We start from the raw sequence: 20,866 nt of genomic DNA, 5'->3' as shown, positions 1-20,866 counted from the left end.
ATAAGCACAGTTCTTCTAGATTTATTCTGCTGTGTATCTGATTTACCACTTTTGTCAGTGACATGGAGGTGGAGCAAGAACTCACCCTCATCAAGTCTGCAGCTGACACCAAACACCATGATGATGGGGACAGCCATCATCATGGACTGCCACTCAGAGGAACCTGGGCAGCTGGAGGAATGGGCCAACAGGAACCTTATAAAATTTTCTGTAGTTTGCTCTGGCAGGGAGGAAGATCAAGAGCCTGAAGCAGCCTGGGCTACATCAGAAGGAGCATGGACAATGTATTGAGAGGAGTTAAACTGAGAGTATTCCCTTCTATATAGTGTTAATTAGATCTCATTTACAATCTTGCATCCAAATTTCAGCCCTGTTGCAAGAACTAAGTTTATAAAGTTGCTGCTAAGCCCTCTTAATGTTTAGTATTTGGATATCAGCCCTGTGAGGAAAGGCTGGTGGACCAGGACTTGTCCAGACCAGGGGTGAAATATCTTCATGAAGTAAAGAGCAGCTATGAGGCAGTTATCAGAGTCACCAAATCTCCTCACAGTGGTATGTGTGGTAGGAGGAAAACAGACAGTGGACAAGAGGAGGTCAAATGGGAGATAAAGAACCTTCTGCTATGAGATCAACAAGCAGTGGAACAGACTGCACAGTGAGGCTGTGCAGGCACCATCCATGGATGTGTCCAACTCTGGCACTGAGGAGCTCCCTTCAGGCACAGTGTATTGCACCACTTTCCATACAGCAGCACCAGGTGCTCCTGCTTCTCCTGGAAGATCCAGATCTTGTTCTTATCTGCATCAAAGGAGAGTGCATTAGCTACAGAAATACAAGAAAGCACAGTGTTATAAACAGCTGCCCAGTCCATAATTATTGTCTTATTGCTTTCTCACAGACAAGACTGGCACTTTTTCAAAGATGTGGCTAGAGTCTGTCCTGGAGGGGAGGACGTACCTGGCATGAAACTGGCAGGACTAGACTTATTCATAATTTAAACTCATACTACATTTAGCAGAGTAGTGTGGACAAGTGAAGTTTTATCCCATTGAGGGAAATCATGTCTACAGCACGTAACATAGCATGGTCTTTCTTTATCTGCTTACAGCTGTTCTGAAGGAACATGGCAATCTAGAGCTTCCTCACGAGGGGAGTAAAGGGGCAGCACTGATCTTTACTCTCTGGTGACAGCAACAGGACCCGAGGGAATGGCATGAGGCTGCAGCAGGGGAGGGTCAGATGGAGTCTAAGAAAAGCTTTTTCTCCAGAGGTCAGTGGGTATGGAACAGGCTGCCCAGGGCAGTGGGCACAGCCTCAAGTGCTGGAGTTCCAGAAGCATTTAGACAACACTTTCAGATGCAGCGGCTGGATTTTGGGTAGTCCTGTGTGGAGCCAGGAGTTCGACTTAATGGTCCTTGTGGGGCCCTTTCAACTCAGACTATTCTATGATTCTATGATACGTGAGCATGTTAAACCTGCTAAAATGCATGTACAAGGAGGCATTGTTACATTGAGGTGATCTTGTTTCCTACAATGTCATTCAGAGGTATTTCCCAAGAATCCACACAGAAAATAAGACCTCAGAGCTGTTGCAATAAGGTTAATGTGTAATGACCTTTTTCTTCCCTGTTTCCCATCAACTTCTTTTGAATTGATGTTAGCCTCAATAATCATGCAAGAGATTTGCATTTTTATGGAAACAGCTATATCCTATAGCGATCTAAGTCTTCCTCACAGAAAGGTGGATCTGAGCAGAAAAAGAAGAAATTAAGTCATATTTTTATTTCCTTACATGTCTGATTTAGAGCTACTCACATAGAGAAGACATTGTAGATGTTGAAAGATATATCTAAATCAAATGCGGAGCTGGGAAGAAAACATTAATGCAAAGTAAGTTCCTTAGCATCTCATCTCCTGTCAGGGTTCTAATCTTCTGGTCTCTTTATCAGACTGTTATGGTTGCATGCAGCGCAGAAAGAGAAGGCAGAAAATTAAATGTAATAGTTTTATTTTTAAATACAAGATTTGTGAAGGTGTTTGGGGAAAGAAGGCAAAGTGCACCAGCTCTTGAACATGGAACAACACAGGAGCAATAATTGAGGACCGAGAAGGAAGAGAACATTTCGTTGTAAGTCTGAGTGAAATTTATACATCTTAGGAGCTGTGGTAATCACAGGTAGTTCACAATTCCCAGTGGCTGCCTCATGGTATTCTGGTCTTGCTGATGATGGCCTCTCAAGTTTACAAGGGGTTATGGTGCTGTCTCTGCATTTGTAATGGAGAGGAATACCATTGTCATAAAAGAGCCTCCCATTTTTGTCTTTCTGCTTAACATGACTCAGCTGGATAGAAGAGAAAGGCGACCGCTTTTCACTTCTGAATTCGTCTTTAGAGAGTTGCGGATGTGTGTGGCAGGGGGAGGCTGCCTCTTTTTTCCTTCACTGCATACTTTATGGTAACAAAATTCCCTGTTCACTATACAAATCACAAATCCCTGATCATAACAAAAAGTCTTCTAGGAAACTTTCTTATGTCAAGTTGTACATGTTCAAAAAGGCTTTCTCGGCACAAAACAGTTCTTAATGCAGCTCTCACTGCATAGCCAGGTTCTTTTGTTTGCATACCCAACATACTGGTTGGCTCTATGAGCAAGCACAGCTAGAGCACACAATGCTGTGATAGCATCTGAAGTTTGTGGAGTGGGAATCTTGGTAAGAAGGTTTCCATTTCTTCCAGGAGATAAATCACCCTCCATAGCCTTGGGGTTTTGGAGAAGAAAATCATCTTGTAAGGATGACACCTCCACTTCTCAGTTGGAAGAAGAAGAGCTTCTGGCACGGTGAAGAGCTAAATCTTTATCTTTCCTGTTTGTTATCAAAATAGCTTTGGTATGCCCCACAGCTGAACATGAAACAAGTCTGCTTGCAAAAATTAATGCAAACTGAGCTAACTGCCATCCTTTTTTATATATTAGATCAAATTCTCCACTGTCCTCCACAGCCTGCAGCCATTATACTCTGTAAAAGTTCAGCACAGGGGAGATGTGCTTGCAAATCTGTTTTAAAAGTCCTACTTTTCTACATTAAGTTGGTAAAGATATTTAGGATCTTTATAACTGCTCTGATCTGGTTTTCCTTCTTACAAGTTACAAGGTACTTGTAATTACGGTGGTAGCATTTTAATAAGACTATCAGTGCCTCAAGCCAATGCCATAACCCAGTTGTTTGACATGCTGGGATGACAAGCATCTGTTATAATGCTCAGCCTTGCTGATGGAAGATTCATGCTAATGAGGGGAAACCCTGGCTGTCTATAGACCTACTGTTGCAGCTCCCATTTGATCCTTCACTCCCATTTCCAAGAATGAGCAGAAGAAAGGGATGGGTGTCAGTCATGCTCTTCATCCCTTTGGGCTCACAGGTACCTGGATGCAAATCAGAGCAGCTCTGGTGTGAAGTGGCTGTGAAGTTTCCTGGAGAGCTTCCCGTCCCATTTCTGATACTGTGTGCAGCCCAGCTGCACTGCAATATCTAACACCAAATATCAAACTGAATAATGAGGGAAGATGCACTCCTCAACAAAATATGAACTTTTGGTAATAATTCATCCTCACAAATGAATGCATATTGCATGCATGTTATTTGGCTGAAGAAATGTTTGACCCACTACGACACAACAGCTAGGCAGAAATAGCCTCCTATTGCTGCCAGCACTATTAAGTACCTTCCTGTAAACTTCTCAAGCTCTGGCAAATGCCAGCAGGTGTTGATGAAACATCATTGTAAAGGGAATTTTTAAAGGAACAGAAATAATGCATCATTACATAATTGACCTTGTACTGTCACTGTTAGGTTTCTCTGCTTGCAGCAACACAAACTCAGGAGCTGTGTAGAAAATATTGCGTGAACAATCAGTCGTGGCAGGACCCTGGTGGGAAAGGGATGTCACATGCCATTCTCCTTCACCTGAAGCAAAGCAGCAAGGCATCCTGAAACTTTTTGTCTGAGTAGTCAGTCAGGTTCGGCAAGGATGACACATCCTTCACCACACCCTTTACTTTTGCATGGTAGAGAAAGAATTTTGCAGACCTAGGATGCATTTTCTCCTTGAATTCAAGAAGGTTGCTTTTTTTTTTTTTTTTTTTTCCCCTTACTAGAAACTAGTAGTGTAATATTGTCTAAAAAGAGCACAGATGGTGTTCAGGTGCCTGGGAATGGCAGCCCTTTGCAGACAATCCTGGGCTTGGCTAGTTACAGGATGATATGGAAAATCTCATGTCAGTCATTCCCTGCCCTTCCCAGCCCCTCCAAACACTCACTGGGGCATACCTACCTTTTCAAATGGATTATGCTGCAGGGCATTATAAATCTGCCCATAATTAGACAACAGTTGAGTGAATATAAGATATCTTGGAGTAAGTTGTCTAAGTTCTCTAGCTTTGTTATTAGTGACATTTCAGACTGTAGTTGCTGTAGAGGTGTTGCTGCTGGTGCCAGCTGGCGAACCTCTTTTCCCACTAAGAGAGAAGGTCAGAGTAAAGACTTGGGATTTTGAGGTCAAGTGAAGTGAGGAAGTGAAAATTCCTGGGACTGGCCTTCATTTCCTCAGAAACAGAGACTTTGTGAGTGCTGCCACTCAGGCTGAGCTGTCGCTTCCCAGGCAGTCATTGCACAGGAGTGATGATGCACAGCAATCACGCTACAAAGATACATACCCAGATAAGTGGCTTGCACGTGCAGACTTGTCCTCGCTACGCAGAACTGTAGGAGGTAGGAACACGGAAGTAACATTCTGTCTTACCATGACGATTTGGTATTTGTTTGGAATTCTAGACCTATTTTTCATAAGCAACAATAACAAAAATCAATTGCCAGGTCATATTCACATTGCTGTTTTGAACGTCAGCTACCACCAGTTATCAGCGTGTTTCAGCTGTTTCAAATTTGGTTCTTCTCCATGTGAGGAACGTATCAAAGAGAAGATGGTATTAAATAAGCTCACAAGATGGCATGTGAAGTAGGACGGGATGGCAGCTGCTGTTATAAGCTAATTAACAAGCCATGGAGAGGAATTCAGCTTATGAATATCTCCCTGGTATAGACAGAGACAGTCACCTCAGGTAGCACCATGATTAATAAAAAACCCACTACCCAGTATTTGAAGCCTGAAACACAGTTTTTGGGTATATCACTTGGGGCTGAGAAATCATTTTCCACAAAACCTAAAGAGAGAGAGAATGCATAGCCCTAGTGTTATGAATAAAGCAGCTTCCCTCTGTTCACTGATCTGGCATTCAGACACAACCGTATCATCTTCACATCCATGTAGTGGCATTCTGTTAATTTATCCAGTTCCAGAGGAGGTGAGTTAGGATACAGGACTGCAGAACAGACCACAGCTCTTGCTTTCAGAAGCAAGGAGAGAATATTACGTCTACTTTAGACTAACTTGCTTAAAGACAGTCTTCTAAGACCCAGACAGTTTTCATGAATCCATGTATTAAGAAACAGAACTCTGTATTCTAGGAGCAGTGAAGCAAGGTCAAAGCAGTTATCTTCAAATTATGACTCCAATGTTTTCCCACAGTAAGTAGAGTTTTAAGCTATGCCCACGTCACTTGTTATTGTTTCAAGATAACCAATTCCACCAATTCTACCTCCAGATAGCACCTACAAAAATTTGCTTTGTTTCAGCAAAATAAAAATAGCTGTATTTACTGATTTCTACTGCCTATGCATGAAAGTAGCTTGCATGGGAGCACTGAGCTGTTCTCAGTGTCAGTTCAGTATTATTCTCTCCTCTGAATTCCAGAGGGGCTAATTGTGCAAGAAGGACCAGCAGAATCCATTTGCTACTTAAGCACATTTTTCAACATGTCCAGGTAACAATGACTCATTTGGGCCTCTGGGTGTATCATATACATGCTGTCTCCATCACAAATAATGGAGTGTCTCACTGAGCTGGCACACTAGACCAAGCTGAAAAAGGTGGGGCTGATTGGAGGTGGTGCTAAAACTCAGCAAGAATGCCAAATCACTGTAATACTTGCAGATTTCTAAATACCCATACATATAAACAGACAACTTTCAAAGGGACCTGCTGAAAAAAAATGCTTACCATTTGTGTATTTATAAATGCATCAGCTCTTGAAAAATCTGACTTTTAAATATGCAGGTGTCACGAATGCAGTGATCTCTATATCTGCGTAGTGAAAACCTGGACTGTATCTGTCGTTCTTACTCAGCCTTACTGTTTTTGTATTCTGCTCCCTGATGACTTGGAGTGTAACGTCAAATCATCAACTCGTGCAGATTTGTTCAAAAAAGCACCCCAAATCCACATGAATACATAAACCTGTATCAATCAATCGATACATGCGCTGCTACGTAATGATTCAATAGTACAGAATACATATTCCAATATGGAAGTCACTGTGTGACTTCACAACTAATGGCCAACTTGCATTTTGCTACTTCGTAGTACTCCGTACAGCCCCAGGCAACATCATATTTGCTCAGAACAGCTCTTAGCTTCCACTGTGCTGCATCCACCACCAACTGCAGCAGCAGGTTAGGTTCTTCTGTCATTTACAGCGGCACTGCAGAGGATTGCTCTCTTTCAGTTGTTTTTTGAATCAGATGTGTCAAACACATGAAGTGTTCAGATGTGTCAAACACATCAAGTGTTTGAGTTGGGATGTGGTTTATCACTCAGATCTAAAATACCAAGAAAATAATTGGTGCAGGAAAGATAGAAAAGGGCCCAAGAATTTACAGATGTGGATGACTTACATAGCTGGCTGGCTGTACAGCACTTTGAGATGAATGCCTTGGCAGATTTATCCATGAGTGACAGATACTTCTTAAAATTTGACCATCTTTCCTCAGCTTTCTAACATCAAGGTCAAGTGGCCAGAACAGCTGATGAAGTGCAGTTAAACACAGGTAAGAAACGGTTTCAAGTTGGTCCTTGAGACAAAGCAGCAGTCAGTGGCTGAGAATGAAGGAGCTGCTGGGCGTCCTACAGCAAACTGCCTTTGCTGACATTCTGCACACACCCAAATGTGTTAGAGCAATTTTGTCTCTGGCATCTGACATTTTTCACTTTTTAAAACTAAACTTTCAGGCATCAAGAAAGCCATCCATGGATGTGATGGTTTCAGGGCCTTTTTAGAAATGGACTGGGCTTGGAATATTGGCAGTGCTTCTGCCTGGCGGACCTCTGGTGAGGTCACATCTGGAGTACCCTGTCCGGTTTAGGGCTCCTCTGTCCAAGAAAGATGGGGAACTTCTAAAGAGAGTCCAGTGGAGGGCCACCAAGATGATGAGGGGTCTGAAGCATCTCCACTGTGAGGAAAGACTGGGGCTGTTCTGCCTGGAGGAGTGAAGACTGAGTGGGGATCTCAACACTGTTTATAAACATCTGAAGCGCAGGAGCCAAATGGATGAGACCAGGCTCTTTTCAGTGGTGTGCAGCAATAGAGCAAGGAACAGTGGGCAGAAACTGGAATAGCGGAAGTTCTATCTGAACGTGTAGAAAAACTTCTTTACTTTGGGGGTGACAGAGCACTGGAGCAGGCTGCCCAGAGAGGCTGCGGAGTCTCCTTCAATGGAGAGATTCAAAACCTGCCTGGATACTTTCCTGTGCAACCTGCTTTAGCAGGAGGTTGGACTCGATGATTTCCAGAGGTCCCTTCCAACACCTACAACTCTGTGATTCTGTGATTCCAGTGTGTCTGTGAACTGGTGGAACCATTTATACTGCTTTCCAATGGGCACATCAGCGGGGAGATGGCTGCTGTGTGCAGAGCACGCTCGTCCATGGTATAACCACGCTGACTTAACAGGTGCTGTCTTTGTTGAGTTCAAGTTGCCTTCCGGAGTTGTACCATGGTATTCGGAATCGTTGGTGCACCTACAGCTATCGTCACCACAGCGCTCTGGAGGCCATGCAGTACCATGAGGAAAGCGGTAGATTTCGCCTAAATTCGATCGGAAGTTTTTAATGAGGCCACAACGTCCGCACCGAGAACTCGTGAAGGAACCAAAGCAGTCAGCGAGCCCGGCCGGGGCCACGCCGGTGCAGAGGGCGGGGTGGGAAAGCGCCGGGCCGGGCTGAAGGCGAGGCGGCTCCACGCCCCGCACCGCCGCTTAAAACCGCCGTCGAAAGGTGTGGCTTCGCCTTTCCTGTGCCGGCGGGGAGGGGACGGGACGGGACGGGACGGGACGGGACGGGACGGGACCTTTGCTCTTGCTGCAGCCGCCACCACCACCGCCTGCAGCCTCCGCCGCCCAAGACCCGCTGCTTCGCCCAGCCACCCTCCCTCACATCCCGGCCCCCGCCCGCCCTGCCGCCCCCTAAGCTCGGGCTCTCCGGGCGGTGAATGCCGCTCTCCCCTCCGGCTGTGGGTCGGCTGTCCATCCGCTGCCCGCTTCGCCCTCTCTCCGTCCCGCCGCCATGAGCATGAACGGCGGCTCGCACCCGCGGATCAACACGCTGGGCCGCATGGCGCGGGCCGATTCGGGCACCGACCTGCGCTACGAGATGAGCTCCCATGTGGTGAGCGGCGGCGGCGGCGGCGGCGGCACCCACACTCACAAGACCTACTATTACCAGAAGACCTACGGGGGGGACTACGCCTCCGACGGGTACGGGTAGGTGGTTAGGCTCGCCGGTGGTTCTGTTGACCTCTTGGTCTCATTATTGATGCCACTGAGCATTGCTTCTGGAGTGCTGTTTGTGTTCAAGTCCAGCCCTGGCTTTATTGCTAGGACATCCTGATCGGATTGCAGCAGGATGAGAGTCCAGTGTATACAGTAAGCAAACAGCAGCTGGCAACTTGCAGGCTACACGAAGCGAAGCTACGTGTGCCAGCTGAGAATCGGGCTTTTGGGAATTAGGGACCCTACCCAGTGGTGAGAGCTGTGCTTAGCATCTGCTGCCCAGGACCAAAGAATGAAGGACCAAACTTGTGTTCTTCCCAAATTTGTTTGTTGCTTTGCACAATTCTTAGTTCTTCATTTCACCTTTGGTTTCGTTTGTACCTTTTGATTAGCTGCTGCTGGGACATGTCCACCTACTGCTGCAGTAATACGAGAATACCTATTATTGCAATATAATTAGAGCAATGCAGTGCTTTACCAAGGGAGAGTGAGTGTTAGGACTCCGAAGTATTGTCACTGTGTTGCATTTTTGAGGGTCCGTTTTGCCAGCAATGCTCCACTACGAGGGGTTGTACTGCTTTTAAGAGGCAGACGTGAAAAATTAATGACAGAGCATGTTGCTTCCTCACTGTTCTTCTTCCTGACTTCATTCCAGCACTGTTACAGTGGTGTGACTTCCCTGTTAGTCTGGCTTTCACTAGAGAATAAATACTTGTCTTTTACTTAGCATTCTTTGGCTTTTGTTAGGTAATGCAAACAAGTACGTAGTTTGCTAGATGCTTCTTTCTTTACTTTTCAGTGGTCCCTTAGCACAGGCTTGATGAAGAGGTTAACAGTCTTCCATCAACATACTTTCATTGACTCTCTGTAAGATAATGTTCTTACCTCTTTTTTGGCAAGGAAGTTACAATGAAAGTTCCTTTTCACCTTATTCCAACGTCTTTTTGTGGAACTAAAGACCCTTGCTAATGAGATTCAAATACATATACGTATTTTATGTATAATGTACATGAAGAGGTCTGACCATAACATTTATATAAGTAATTGCAATGCGTTGTATGTGCTTGCATCTTACGCATGGCATAGATTTGTTTTGGATTGGTGCTGACTTGAATGATGTGTCCCAAAAAATGATGGAAAAAAAACAGGCCTGATTTTGCACACGTGCAGAAAATGCTCTGAATCCTATGTGTGTTGTGCTTGCAGAACCAGGACTGTGGTCTCTGGAATTGGTTTTGGTTGTTGTTAAGCCTGATATTGTTAATGCTGAATTTCAGTGCCAGTTACCAAACCTAAAGACAGAGGCTTCTTTTTTTTCAATGAGGAAAATTCCTGTTGCTGAATTTTCAACGCAGTAGGATTCAACATAGGGTCTGGTCTTGTAAGATTTGGGGCGTATTCTGCCAAACAAGTCTGTGCTGAGTGTTACGTTAGTCACAGAGCAATATAAGCCGCTCCTTACCCTCAGGGCTCAGCAAGGTGCTTTTACAACGTTCCCAGTTTCTTCTGGCTTGGGAACTCAGGATGAGCTTGGCCCTGGGTACAGATACTCAGCTTGACGTTGAGTCATACACCTCTGAACTGCAAATTCATCAACCAAGTATTTATCAATGCCTTTGCAATGGGGAGATGCTAGCAGAGAAGAAGACAGTAGCAAGTTTTGCAGTTTTATTTGTCATGGCTGAGATCAGGCGAAAAAATAATAAAAAGAGCATAAGATTTGTGGTTACCAAGTGATGCCTTGCTGTAAGAATTAATTGGTTTACACACGAGATATGTTTGAAGGTTGATGTAATGTCAGTGCCTTACATGTAGAAAAGGAGTCAGAAATTCACACTGAAGCCTTGAAGTTACTTGCAGGGGGCTGGCAGACTGAGTAAATTTAAAAGAAACAGATTCAGAATTGCAATTTCGCCCATCCCGTTGGCCTTGTGGTGGTCTGCAGGATCCTGCCCAAGGTGAATTGCTGTGCTGTGCTGGCCATGAGAGCTGCCCCAGTGACAAACAGAACTATCAGAAAACAGAGAGTAAGGAATGTGCCTGAGCTGCCAAATGCCTGCTGCGCTAACAGAGCCAGCAGAACAGCTCTTATCAGTAGCTGGTAATGCTGCCACGAGGTAAAGAAACCACACTGTGCTTCTCCTAACTCACCTTTTTTATAGGTACCGGTGAGAGATCGGTTCCATTGCAAGCTATTCGTCTCTGAAAGCATGAAAGCTGCTTTCAAGCGCAGCCATGTTTCGGGTGGCTGTTATTGGAGGGGGTGCCGTGCCGTGCCGTGCCGTGGGCTCCAGGTGCACCTCTCTCCCAGAGTGAGCAGTGCAGACATGCGTGTAGCCACCAGCTGCTGCCTCTGCAAATGGTGCCTTTGCTCTCAGTGACTCATCCCGGTGGCAAAAGTCCCGCTCAGGAGTGTGAGAATTTCTACAAACAGGTGTGGCCGGACCCCTTGTGAAACCCTGCAGCTTCCACTGCAAGCACCTGGCAGTTTTAATGTGTCAGCACTGACTTTTTTGCACACACCTAAAAGGATTAAGAGCCCAATAATGCGAGATACAGATTTCTTTTGAGATTTATCACGTTGCAGTCTACAAGTGTGTTCTGTACTTTCAAATATGAAAGTGTTGGATGAGGCTGCAGCGTGCCAAAATGGAGCCAGTAAGAGCAAATAAAGCACAGAAGGAGAGCACGCAAGAAAATTCCTGGTCATGGAATCGCAGAATCATTTGAGTTGGAAGGGAGCTTCGAAAGCCATCTGGTCCAACTCCCCTGCAATGCACAGATTGTTTGCTGACAGTTGTGTTTGGCTGTCAGAGTTCAATTAAACTGTATTCAGGCAAACTATAGTTTAATTTTTGGTTGTATTTGCATGGATATTGCTGTTAACTACCTTTTATCGGTTTCTCTCCAGTGTATTGGTCAGACTTTTCCTACAAATCAAATCCATTCCCTAACACTTGATTTCCAGGTGCACACAAACAGCTTGCTGATGACTGGTGCAGCCTGTGTGCTGGAGATTGCTGCTCCAGTTCAGGTTTTTCTTTTAACTTGTCTACCCTGACCATACCGGTAATCCCTTGATGAAGCTATTGCTTGTTCAAACAAGTTTGTGTGAATGGAGGAAAAAAAAAATAGGAGGTGCTATTGTTTTGCCTATTTTAGCCTCCTTGATGAATTATGGGAATTGCTTGATAACTTCAGAGCTGCAAGAAGACCTTTCTTAAAGCTTCTTTTACTTTTTGAATAATAATTAGGAAAAAAAAAAAAAGCCTTGAGTTTCTAAAAGGGTAAATATTTTGTAGAGCAATCAAAACATTTAACAGGGATTATTCTGACCTGTTGTGCACCCTCTTCAATCAGGTCTTTGGGTGAAAGTATCCCTTTTGTGCTTCTAAAGCATTTGGAACTGAAGCAGTTCTGCGGTGCTGCCAGCTGGATGTGCTTCTGTGTGCCCCCTCCAGAGTGCTTGTCTGGACTCACTGCCCTCTGACAACAGCAGCATCTGTTATTTCTTCTTTCTGGACAGTGGCAGCACTCATGGGGATAGCATTTACCAGTAAAGTGCAAACCTATTTCAGAAATACACGGTTCACCAGCAAGGCAATGACTGAGCACAGCTCAGCTCAGTGGGCATTGAAGTGGAGAGGTGTTGCAGCAGGAACAGGCTGCAACAGGGCTTTGTGCTCTTCATGTTTCTTTGGGAGAGCAGGAATGCAGCACAGCAAGGGAACCGTGTGTTCTGCCCTACCATGAGGTAACAGGCCTATTATACAGAGCGATGGCAGCATGAAGGTGCTCTCCCATCCCTAGAGCCACATCTTCACATCTGCGGCCCTCACACAATTGTAGGAGTTGGAAGGGACCTCTGGAGGTCTTCTTGCACAGAAAAGTGTCCAGATGGGTCTCGAATATCTGCAGAGAAGGAGACTCCACAGCTTCTCTTGTCAGCCTGTTCCAGTGTCTGTCAGCCTCACAGTAAAGAGATCTTTTCCCAATCAGAAGTGATTCTTCTGCGTTTTGAAGTATTCTCAGAGATTTAAAACAAAGACATTATCCCCATATGTTTTCTTTTCTACCTTTAGTAATTAATGATTATTAAAATCAAGTCATTTTAATAAAGAATTTGGTTTCATAGTGCCGTTTTAAAATTCGTAAGTTGCCTTCAAAATATATATTGCAGTCTGGCATGTCGAGATGCAGGTAGAAGGAGGTAGGTAAGGTCTGGAGCAGCCTGGGCTGTTTTGCTCAGCTCTGTTCCACAGGGTTTGCAGACACAAAGCAGCACAGCCATTAACCAGGATCTTGCAAATGTGTGTATTTTTCAGTAGGTGCCCCTGCGCTCCTGTATTGTAAATCTGGCTGAAAGGTCCAAGCTCCACTTCCTTCCCTTTCTGCACAGATAGTTGGAAGGTTTGAAAATTCTTTCTGTATTTACAGCTGTGCTCTAGACCAATTGAAAATCTGGCCTATTCTTATTGCCTGGCGCGTCCACAATGTTGATGCTGCAGGATCCCATTCACATGTTTAAGCTTTAGATGATGTCGGGTTAAAACCAAATCAAAATGTCATCGTGACTGCTATCAACAATTACCTTAATACTGTTCATGTAAATGAGAAGAGAGAGGACGAGGGAATGAATTTAAACTGAAAGAGGGGAGGTTTAGATTAGGAAGAAATTCTTCATTCAGAGTGTGGTGAGACAGCGGCACAGCTGCCCAGAGAAGCTGTGGGTGCCCCATCCACAGAGGTGTTCAAGGCCAGGTTGGATGGGGCATCAGCCTGAGCTGGTGGTTGGCAACTCTGCCCACAGCAGGGGAGTTGGAACTGTATCTTTGAGGTCCTTTCCAATGCAAGCTATTCTATGATTCTAAAATACCATTCGTAGGTAAACCACTATGTGTGTTATGTGAGAACTGTCAGGGTCCTATGTCCTTCTCAGGGCCACGAACATCTTTTTAAAGAGGACTTAGTTTACATGAGTGTACTTCAGAAGTCCAGGTTCTTTTGTGCCTCCACATTGTAATGCCACCAAGTTAGGATTTGCAAAGATGTCTATGGTCCAGTGTTTTTCTCCTTCCTGTACACTATTATGTAGAATATGGTATTTCTTTGGATTTTTACTTCTATTTCAAGGTTGGATTTCTCCTTACTCTATGTAGGGGTTTTTGCTTTGATCTATTCATTCCCATTAAAGGCCTGTTGGCTTCAGGAAGAGGTGTATCAGAATCACAGAATCACAGAAACATCAAGGTTGGAAAAGACCTACAAGATCATCCAGTCCAACCATCCAAATCAGAGTTGAGGGTTTTGAAACTGCTTATTAAATACTTTCTCCTTGCATGGGTGACAAGTATTTTATTTGTGTCCATGTTGGATTGTCCTCATTGCATTTGATAAATCAACCAATATATGTTGAGGTAAGCTTTTCTAGAGTATACTTGTGTAGCTAAATCCTCTTTGAGATGTAAAGGCCTCACATCATGTTGTCTTGGTGGAGCTCTTCCTCCAGACCATAATCTCTTCTGTGGGCTTCTGCTGGTTCTGGCCGTGACCCAGAATGCTGAGCTGCCGTGCTCTTTCCTGGTTTCATTTTGTGTGGCTACAACTTCTGCTGTTATTTTTGATTATGTCTTTATTTAGACAGACTAGAGAGCCTCAAATGTTTGCTGCTTTCTTGTGAATGCCCCCATAGCAATAAACAAAGAAGTTACAGGTCTACATTTAAAGATTTTAGTAGTTCACACTGAAGCTCATGCTACAAGGCATTTATTCCTGCCTTCAATCCATTCTGCTCATCTGTATTAAGCCATCTTAAGCTTTCCAACTTTTTGAATTTTTGGGCAGTAATGCTGGATGTGGTATTCTAAAGCAGTGGAATGAACACACAATACTTACAATTCTGTATTTTTCTGTCTACCAACTTGTTCTTGTAGTTTGGTTTTAGAAAGCACCTTTTCTTCACAGTTTCTCCTAGTATTAACTGTGACAGTCATTGTTTGGACATTATTCAGACTTCTCTCAGTGTAAGGTGAGCTAATCGCTTTGAGGTCAGTCAAGTTACACAGAACTTGGTGGAGGAATGCTAATTTATTAGAGGAGAGGTCTGGTTCCTTTGGCTTTAATGGACATCGGGCGTTTGTAGCTATCAGGAGATGATTACAAAAGCAATTGAAGAATAAAATACCCTTCTTATGTTCCAAAAAGAGAAAATCATGTGGAAGAATCCTCTCTCTTCTTTAGTGTTTCATTAATGAGCGTAACTGTAGGTATAATTAATGTAAATTTTAAATGCAGTCAGATACGTCTCGATCCAAACACAACAGCGAGGCCTAAGGTGAAGGAATTATTTAGAAAAGGAAACCAATGGGGAAACCTGGCATAAAATCAGTTGTGCAGCTGCTTTCTTTAAGCTGTTTCCAAGATATACAGGCATGCATAGCACAGTAGGGTGTACAGTGTTTATGCAGCCAAAGGTCATGGTGTAAGCAAGAGTTGTGTGTGTACAGCTTGTTTTAGGTCATCCAGTGATTCTCCAGTCCTGCCTCTGTTTTCAAAGGTTTATTCCCAGATATTGACAAGAACAGCTTTAAAGTTTTTGTTACCACTTATTCAAGAAATGCTCATAGGAAGGAGAATGACAGGCTGCTAGAGGAAGAGCTACACACACTTCAGAAGCCCTCTTAAAGGGTACTGTTGAATGTTTCCCTTCACAGCAGTGATTTTTCCCAAGGACAGCTCTACCATGTGTCACAATTCCTTTTGCTAAGTATGATCGGAGTCAATGGAAAGTTTTCCAGAGTATCCAAATGACATCCTGGTTATGTAGCGTTGGACGGGCTTGCACAGAGATAGTCTTTTTGATATTAGTGTTGTATGGAAGATTTGGGCCTCCAGTGAATTAAAATGGAGGATGTTACCTGCTATGAACACTGCAGTCAGAGAACTAGGCAAGGTGTGGAAGCCTCTTTGTTTCTTATCCTCTCTTAGTAAGGTTTACTTCAGTTCTACTGGCAAGCGCCTGGGTTTGGGAGCTGCCTGAGCTTGCTTGGGAGCTCTGATTCTATCAGCAAGGAATGATTCCTAGCTTGAAGCACCTCACCCACCTTCAACTAGCAGTGGCTCACTTTGGTGGCAGGATCCCAAGGTGACCAAATCCTGGAAAAGCAACCTTCTGGTGGTGCAGTTGCAGTGGATTATGTACAAGACAATAGTAACGATCCCACTATCTACCTTAGCTGTTTTCTCCTCTAGTGTTTCTTAACTAGTAGTTTTACATGGCACCCCCAAGATTCCCTTTCACATAGTTGTCAAAAAACAGGTCCTCTGACTCCAGCCCCTATATCTGTTTTTGTAATAGCTTAAGCATCTTGTAATGCCTTTTTTGAGACACTGCACTGATTTTTTTTAATAATTTCCTCCTATGAAAAGGCCCTTTGTATACTTGTATAGACGTGTGTGTTCATGCACTTGCATAGCAGAGAATCCTGTGATCTTTTTATACTCTTAAGTTCAGTGGCTGGCATGATAACGTATGCAATAATGTAACTACATTCTAATGTGTTGACTCTAAGAAAGATCATGAATAATTTACTTATACTGTGCTACTGTCAAAATTTCGTCTGTCAAAGCTGCAAATACCTGTACTGGAAGAAAACCTTTCTCTTAACTTCATGGGAGGCTCCATCTTCTGCACGATCCTGCGGTGAAGTTATTCCATGTCTGCTGATGCACAATGTCAAAGTTGCTCTACCACTGTGGAATCAGCATTAAACTTCACAGTGAAGTTATGGAGGAGAGAGCAGACCAAGCATGTTTCTGCCACCAAAGCTTAACTAGGTTTCTTATTTCACATAACTTCTTGTGGCTATTGGGAATTCCTACTAAACGTTTCTCTTTGTGAAGTGTGGTTACTTTGTACTTACTTCATCTTATTCTTCTCTTCCCCAACAGTCAGAATGGAACCTGTACAGTTACCAGACGTCAGAACACCATTCAGGAGCTTCTGCAAAACTGTTCGGATTGCCTGATGAGAGCTGAGCTCATAGTACAGCCTGTGAGTGCTTTTTCTTCTTAGAAAAAATGATTATGAGTATTTGTAGGGAATGAGTGCTGCATTGTTAACTGAATACAGTGGCTGTGGTTCTTCATCTCTTTTCTACCCTTTTAGCAATTTATGTGAGGCAGCTGCCACTTACCCTTAGAGTGGAGTGACATACATCCTTACTGGATCTCTTGCTTCTGTCTACAGTCATTGATCAGTAAAACTGATTGACGTGCAGCTGGTTAAAATAAGGAGACCTTTTTGATTTTAAAAGGCAAAATGCAAAACCAAAAAAGAACAATAAAACACCTTTTGAACAAATTCTAATGCATCTCATTTTTCATCTTATCAGTGATCAAGGCCACTACTGGTGAAGATGCTAATAATGTTATGGCCACTTACCCTCCCTTAGTGTATCCTGTCAGGTGTCATCATAATTTTGAGCCATAATTAATCTGAATAACTGTCATAAAAACCTTCACCACGTTTGTTTTTCCAGCTGATTTCTAAAGAAGCATTTGAAATAAGCTTAAAATCTGGTCAGCTGTTTCATCTGAGCTATGTACAGATGATCTTTGCTGTGTGCTTTGCTGTGTGTCACACAAACCCACTGTATCTGGGGATGGGTTGTCACTAAGTCAAAGGAAGTGCAGGATGGTGAGCACATCTTGCTGTTGAGGCCATTGAATTCTAGAATCTGTTTGCAGTGCTTGCAGTAGAGGAAATTTAATGTGCGCTTTTTGACCCTCAGTGAACAGAAAATTCTTCTGGGAATGAACTCTGTTGTTAGCAGTTTATTTCCTTTTCAGTGGTACAGCATGTGAGAGCGTATTTGCATAAAAATCAATGCCATAGTAAATAATGCCTCTTGTTAAGGATTAATATTATTGCAGTGAAGTTAAAAGGAAGCGATGTTTAGTTCCAGCTTGGTGACACAACATTGCTGTTTTTTTGTTTGCTGTTTTTTTCCCATGGGACTAAGTAACGAGGCCCATCAACATTTTCTTTGCAGAATCAAATCACAGCTGGATTATGTTTAGTTCAGCATGGCCTTGTCAGTGCAGGATGAGATCAAAAGGCCTTGTCTTCCTTCTCTGAAGCACCATGACCATGCTGGTCCAGTGCACTGGAGACACCTGGCTATGCAGCTGATGCCAGGCAGACGAGATGCAGGGTGTATTTTGTGAGAAAAGAAGCAATGGCTGTAGCTCTTAGAATCTTAGGAAAAAATCTGAAGAACTGGGAGAAGAGATCACCAACTCCAGCTTGGACAGAATGTTTGATTCTTGCCTTCTAAACACAAAAGCCATTCCTACTTCATGAGGTCTTAAAAACTCAGTGCACTGAGTGCTGTCTTGGCTCCTCTGAAATAAAACTCAGTCATAATGTGCTGTTGTTTATGGAAATGTTTATCTGGTACTTTATTTAAAATTTTTTCTGTATGTTTTATTTGTAATTAGGACTTTCAAATGACTATGAATCTTTTAGTAATTGGACTTCAGCTAATTAAATCTGTCAATCAGAGACCTAGCAGTTGAAACCTTTTATTCTTCTTAAAAATTATTGGTCCTCATAGCATCACTCTTGAAACAATGTGAAGTTTATGCAGTAAATATTTAATCTCCATCTTTTTTTTTTTTTTTTTTTAATTTTAGGAATTGAAATATGGTGATGGTGTTCAGATTAGAGGAAACAGAGATCTGGAAGAATGTTTTGCACAGGCAAATGACCAAATGGACATCCTGGATGGGCTGATCAGAGAGCTAAGGCAGATGAATCAGCCCTGTGAAATGTATCAGAAAAGGTATTACCAGGGAAAGGCTGGGGCAGAGAACGTGACTGATATAATCCTGTGGTATTTGAAACGTTCTCTGATGTGGCAGGCAGAAAATAATAACATAGAAAGAAATGGTAGTGATTTATTTTTTTTTAAGTCTTGGTTGTCACAATTTAATTTTAGACATGATATATATATTTTTTTTTTACAACCTGTGCTATCAGCATTTATTTTTGAATATCTAATGGTTCAGTAAAAGATGGGAACTGTATTGTTTTCATGTTTTCTGGGTGTTTGCCTGATAGAAAGTAACTGGTTCCTTCCCTTTCAGGCTGCTTCAACTTCAAGAGCAAATGCGTGCTCTGTACAAAGCCATCAGTGTTCCCCGTGCCAGGAGGGCCAGCTCCAAAGGTGGTGGTTGCTACTCCTCTCAGAGTGGTTCAGGCTGGGATGAGTATACAAAACGTGTCACAAGTGAATGCTTAAATTGGATGAGGCAACAGAAGGTAAGTCTGTACAAAACCTAGAGACAGTGATAAAACCTAATTTTGCTTATGAATATCACCTTGTCATGCAGTGATGTTATGAATGCTAGTAGAGCATTAAAAGTATGTTTAGATGATAGTAAGTTGTTTCCAAGTTCCTCTTTTTTTTTTCCTCTTTTTTGCAGCATTTTATGAGTGGTGAGTTTTCGCTAATACAAAAATGGATTTGGAGATCTTTTGCAGGGGAAAAAGTGGAAGTCAGATTTGAAAACAAAAAATGAGACACAACTGTTAACATAACAAAAGACATTGGCATGTTTCTGCTAGAGATTATGGTGTTCATTATTTCCTTCCTTCCTTCCACATATTTCCTTAATGCTTTTTAACTCTTTACAGATGAGGCCAACTTCATAGATTTAACTACTACCCAGTATTTTGCAATTTTTCTTCCTCTACTACATCCTTATCAAAATGGGAGCTAGAAAGTAGAGTTAACTTCCACAGGACTAAACTTCCAGAAGTTGCTGCCTTAAAAGCAGCTTCAGCATTTTCATGTGTACCTGCTGCAAGCACAGAATACATTTGCCTATCCACAGCTGTTGATGGTATGGCCTGGAGTAGAAGCATGCATTAAGAGCCTGAAGTGTTCTTGTGCTGCTGGTGTGGAAGTTTTGTGTTTGTAGTTGGACAGCACTTACTGAGAGATAGTTAGGAGAAAAAGGAGCAGGGAGGCCCAAGACAGAATTTGCAGACTCCCTGTAATTTGAAGTTGCAGTATTTTTGTCTCTCTTTTATTAGGTTGTTGCTTAGTGATCCTGTCATTGTTATCTACATATGGTGTTTACCAGGTGGCTGCTATGCAAACCAAATGAGCAGGGGAGAGCTGTGTACAGTTCCCATACTTATGTGAGTGCCAGTCATAGTGTGGTCGTCCAGTGCCCTCCCATATCACGACCTGTCTTAGAGGAAGAAAGGGAAGTGGAGATGCACTCCTTTGAGTGCTAACATTTACGGGCATTGTGCCAGTAGAGCAGCAGCAGATAATGATTGCTCTTCACGTACTGTGGGAGAGTAGGCTGATTATCAGACCTGCCATGGCTTGAGGAATGATGTTGGACAGACACTGGGCCTCCTTCCAGTGATGAAAGATTCTGAACATGCTGCACCTCGCAGAGATGCCAGTGACTCCCTGCTCAGGCACCCCTCACTGAGCAAGCACTTTACAGCTGAGTTCCCACACAATAGCTGCAGTGAAAGAAAAAGACTCACTCTCCTTTTCAGTCTCTAAAGCAAAGCTGAGGCTTCCTATTTGGCTTTTGAGCTTTTTTTTTTTTTAGGGAAGGTTTATTTTCAACTTTGCAGCCTACCTCTCCTTCCCTCTCTCTTACTATCGGCTCATGTTGTGACCAAGATAACATGATGAGATAGCAGAAAAAAAGTCTGAGCAGCTGTGGTGGTTTTCTGCCTGTGTTTTTTGTATCTTGTGTCTGGATGGTGTGCTGACAGGAGAGCCAGGTGGTAAGAGGGCTGGTCAGATTTCCATTGCAAAATTAAGGAAGGTGGACTGATATCCAGAGAGCCTTTGTTTGCATGTTGGCAGTCTTTCAAGTCTGTTGCTACGGACTCTCTAGACTGTATAAATATAATTGAGAAGGGTCAAAGTCCTGTAACTTTTAGATAGCTGAATGTAAAATGGTTTCATTTCTCAGAACGTTTTCAGCCCTTGCCTTTGAACCCCTACGCCTGAGTGTGGTTCAGGCTTAATTGACATCTGCTGACTCATAGAGATTTGGCCCCAGGCTGGTAATTACCAAATTGAGTCCCAACCCAAGATTAAGATACATAATTCTCTACAGTGCATATGCTCACAGAGGCATTCATAAAAGGATGGATTGTGATT

The 20,866-nt window shown here is 43.2% G+C and overlaps 1 protein-coding gene and 1 long non-coding RNA gene across 5 annotated transcripts in view; one reads left to right on the top strand and one right to left on the bottom strand.

The window, feature by feature from the left end:
• Positions 1-8,333: 8,333 nt before the first annotated feature.
• Positions 8,334-20,866, top strand: part of LOC122178779 (desmoplakin) — a 37,173-nt gene continuing 24,640 nt past the window's right edge. The window contains exons 1-4 of one of the 4 annotated variants that reach the window (XM_042869188.1): positions 8,334-8,648; positions 16,614-16,716; positions 18,360-18,508; positions 18,813-18,987. In XM_042869188.1, the coding sequence (XP_042725122.1) occupies positions 8,458-8,648; positions 16,614-16,716; positions 18,360-18,508; positions 18,813-18,987 (618 nt within the window). In that variant the 5' untranslated portion in view covers positions 8,334-8,457. Of the gene's footprint in view, positions 8,655-16,613; positions 16,717-18,359; positions 18,509-18,812; positions 18,988-20,866 lie in introns of all 4 variants that reach the window. The other 3 variants (XM_042869187.1, XM_042869189.1, XM_042869191.1) reach the window with 3 other exon arrangements.
• On the bottom strand, positions 10,318-10,943 carry LOC122178780. The gene is made up of 2 exons (XR_006178477.1): positions 10,815-10,943; positions 10,318-10,652 (listed from the first exon to the last, which is right to left on the bottom strand). It is a non-coding gene; the product is annotated as an uncharacterized LOC122178780 (long non-coding RNA).

This window comes from Lagopus leucura, unplaced genomic scaffold (genome assembly GCF_019238085.1).
Source record: "Lagopus leucura isolate 7727_CA_CO unplaced genomic scaffold, USGS_WTPT01 Super-Scaffold_100002, whole genome shotgun sequence".
Lineage (NCBI taxonomy): Eukaryota > Metazoa > Chordata > Aves > Galliformes > Phasianidae > Lagopus > Lagopus leucura.
This window is presented reverse-complemented; position numbering and strand designations above follow the sequence as displayed.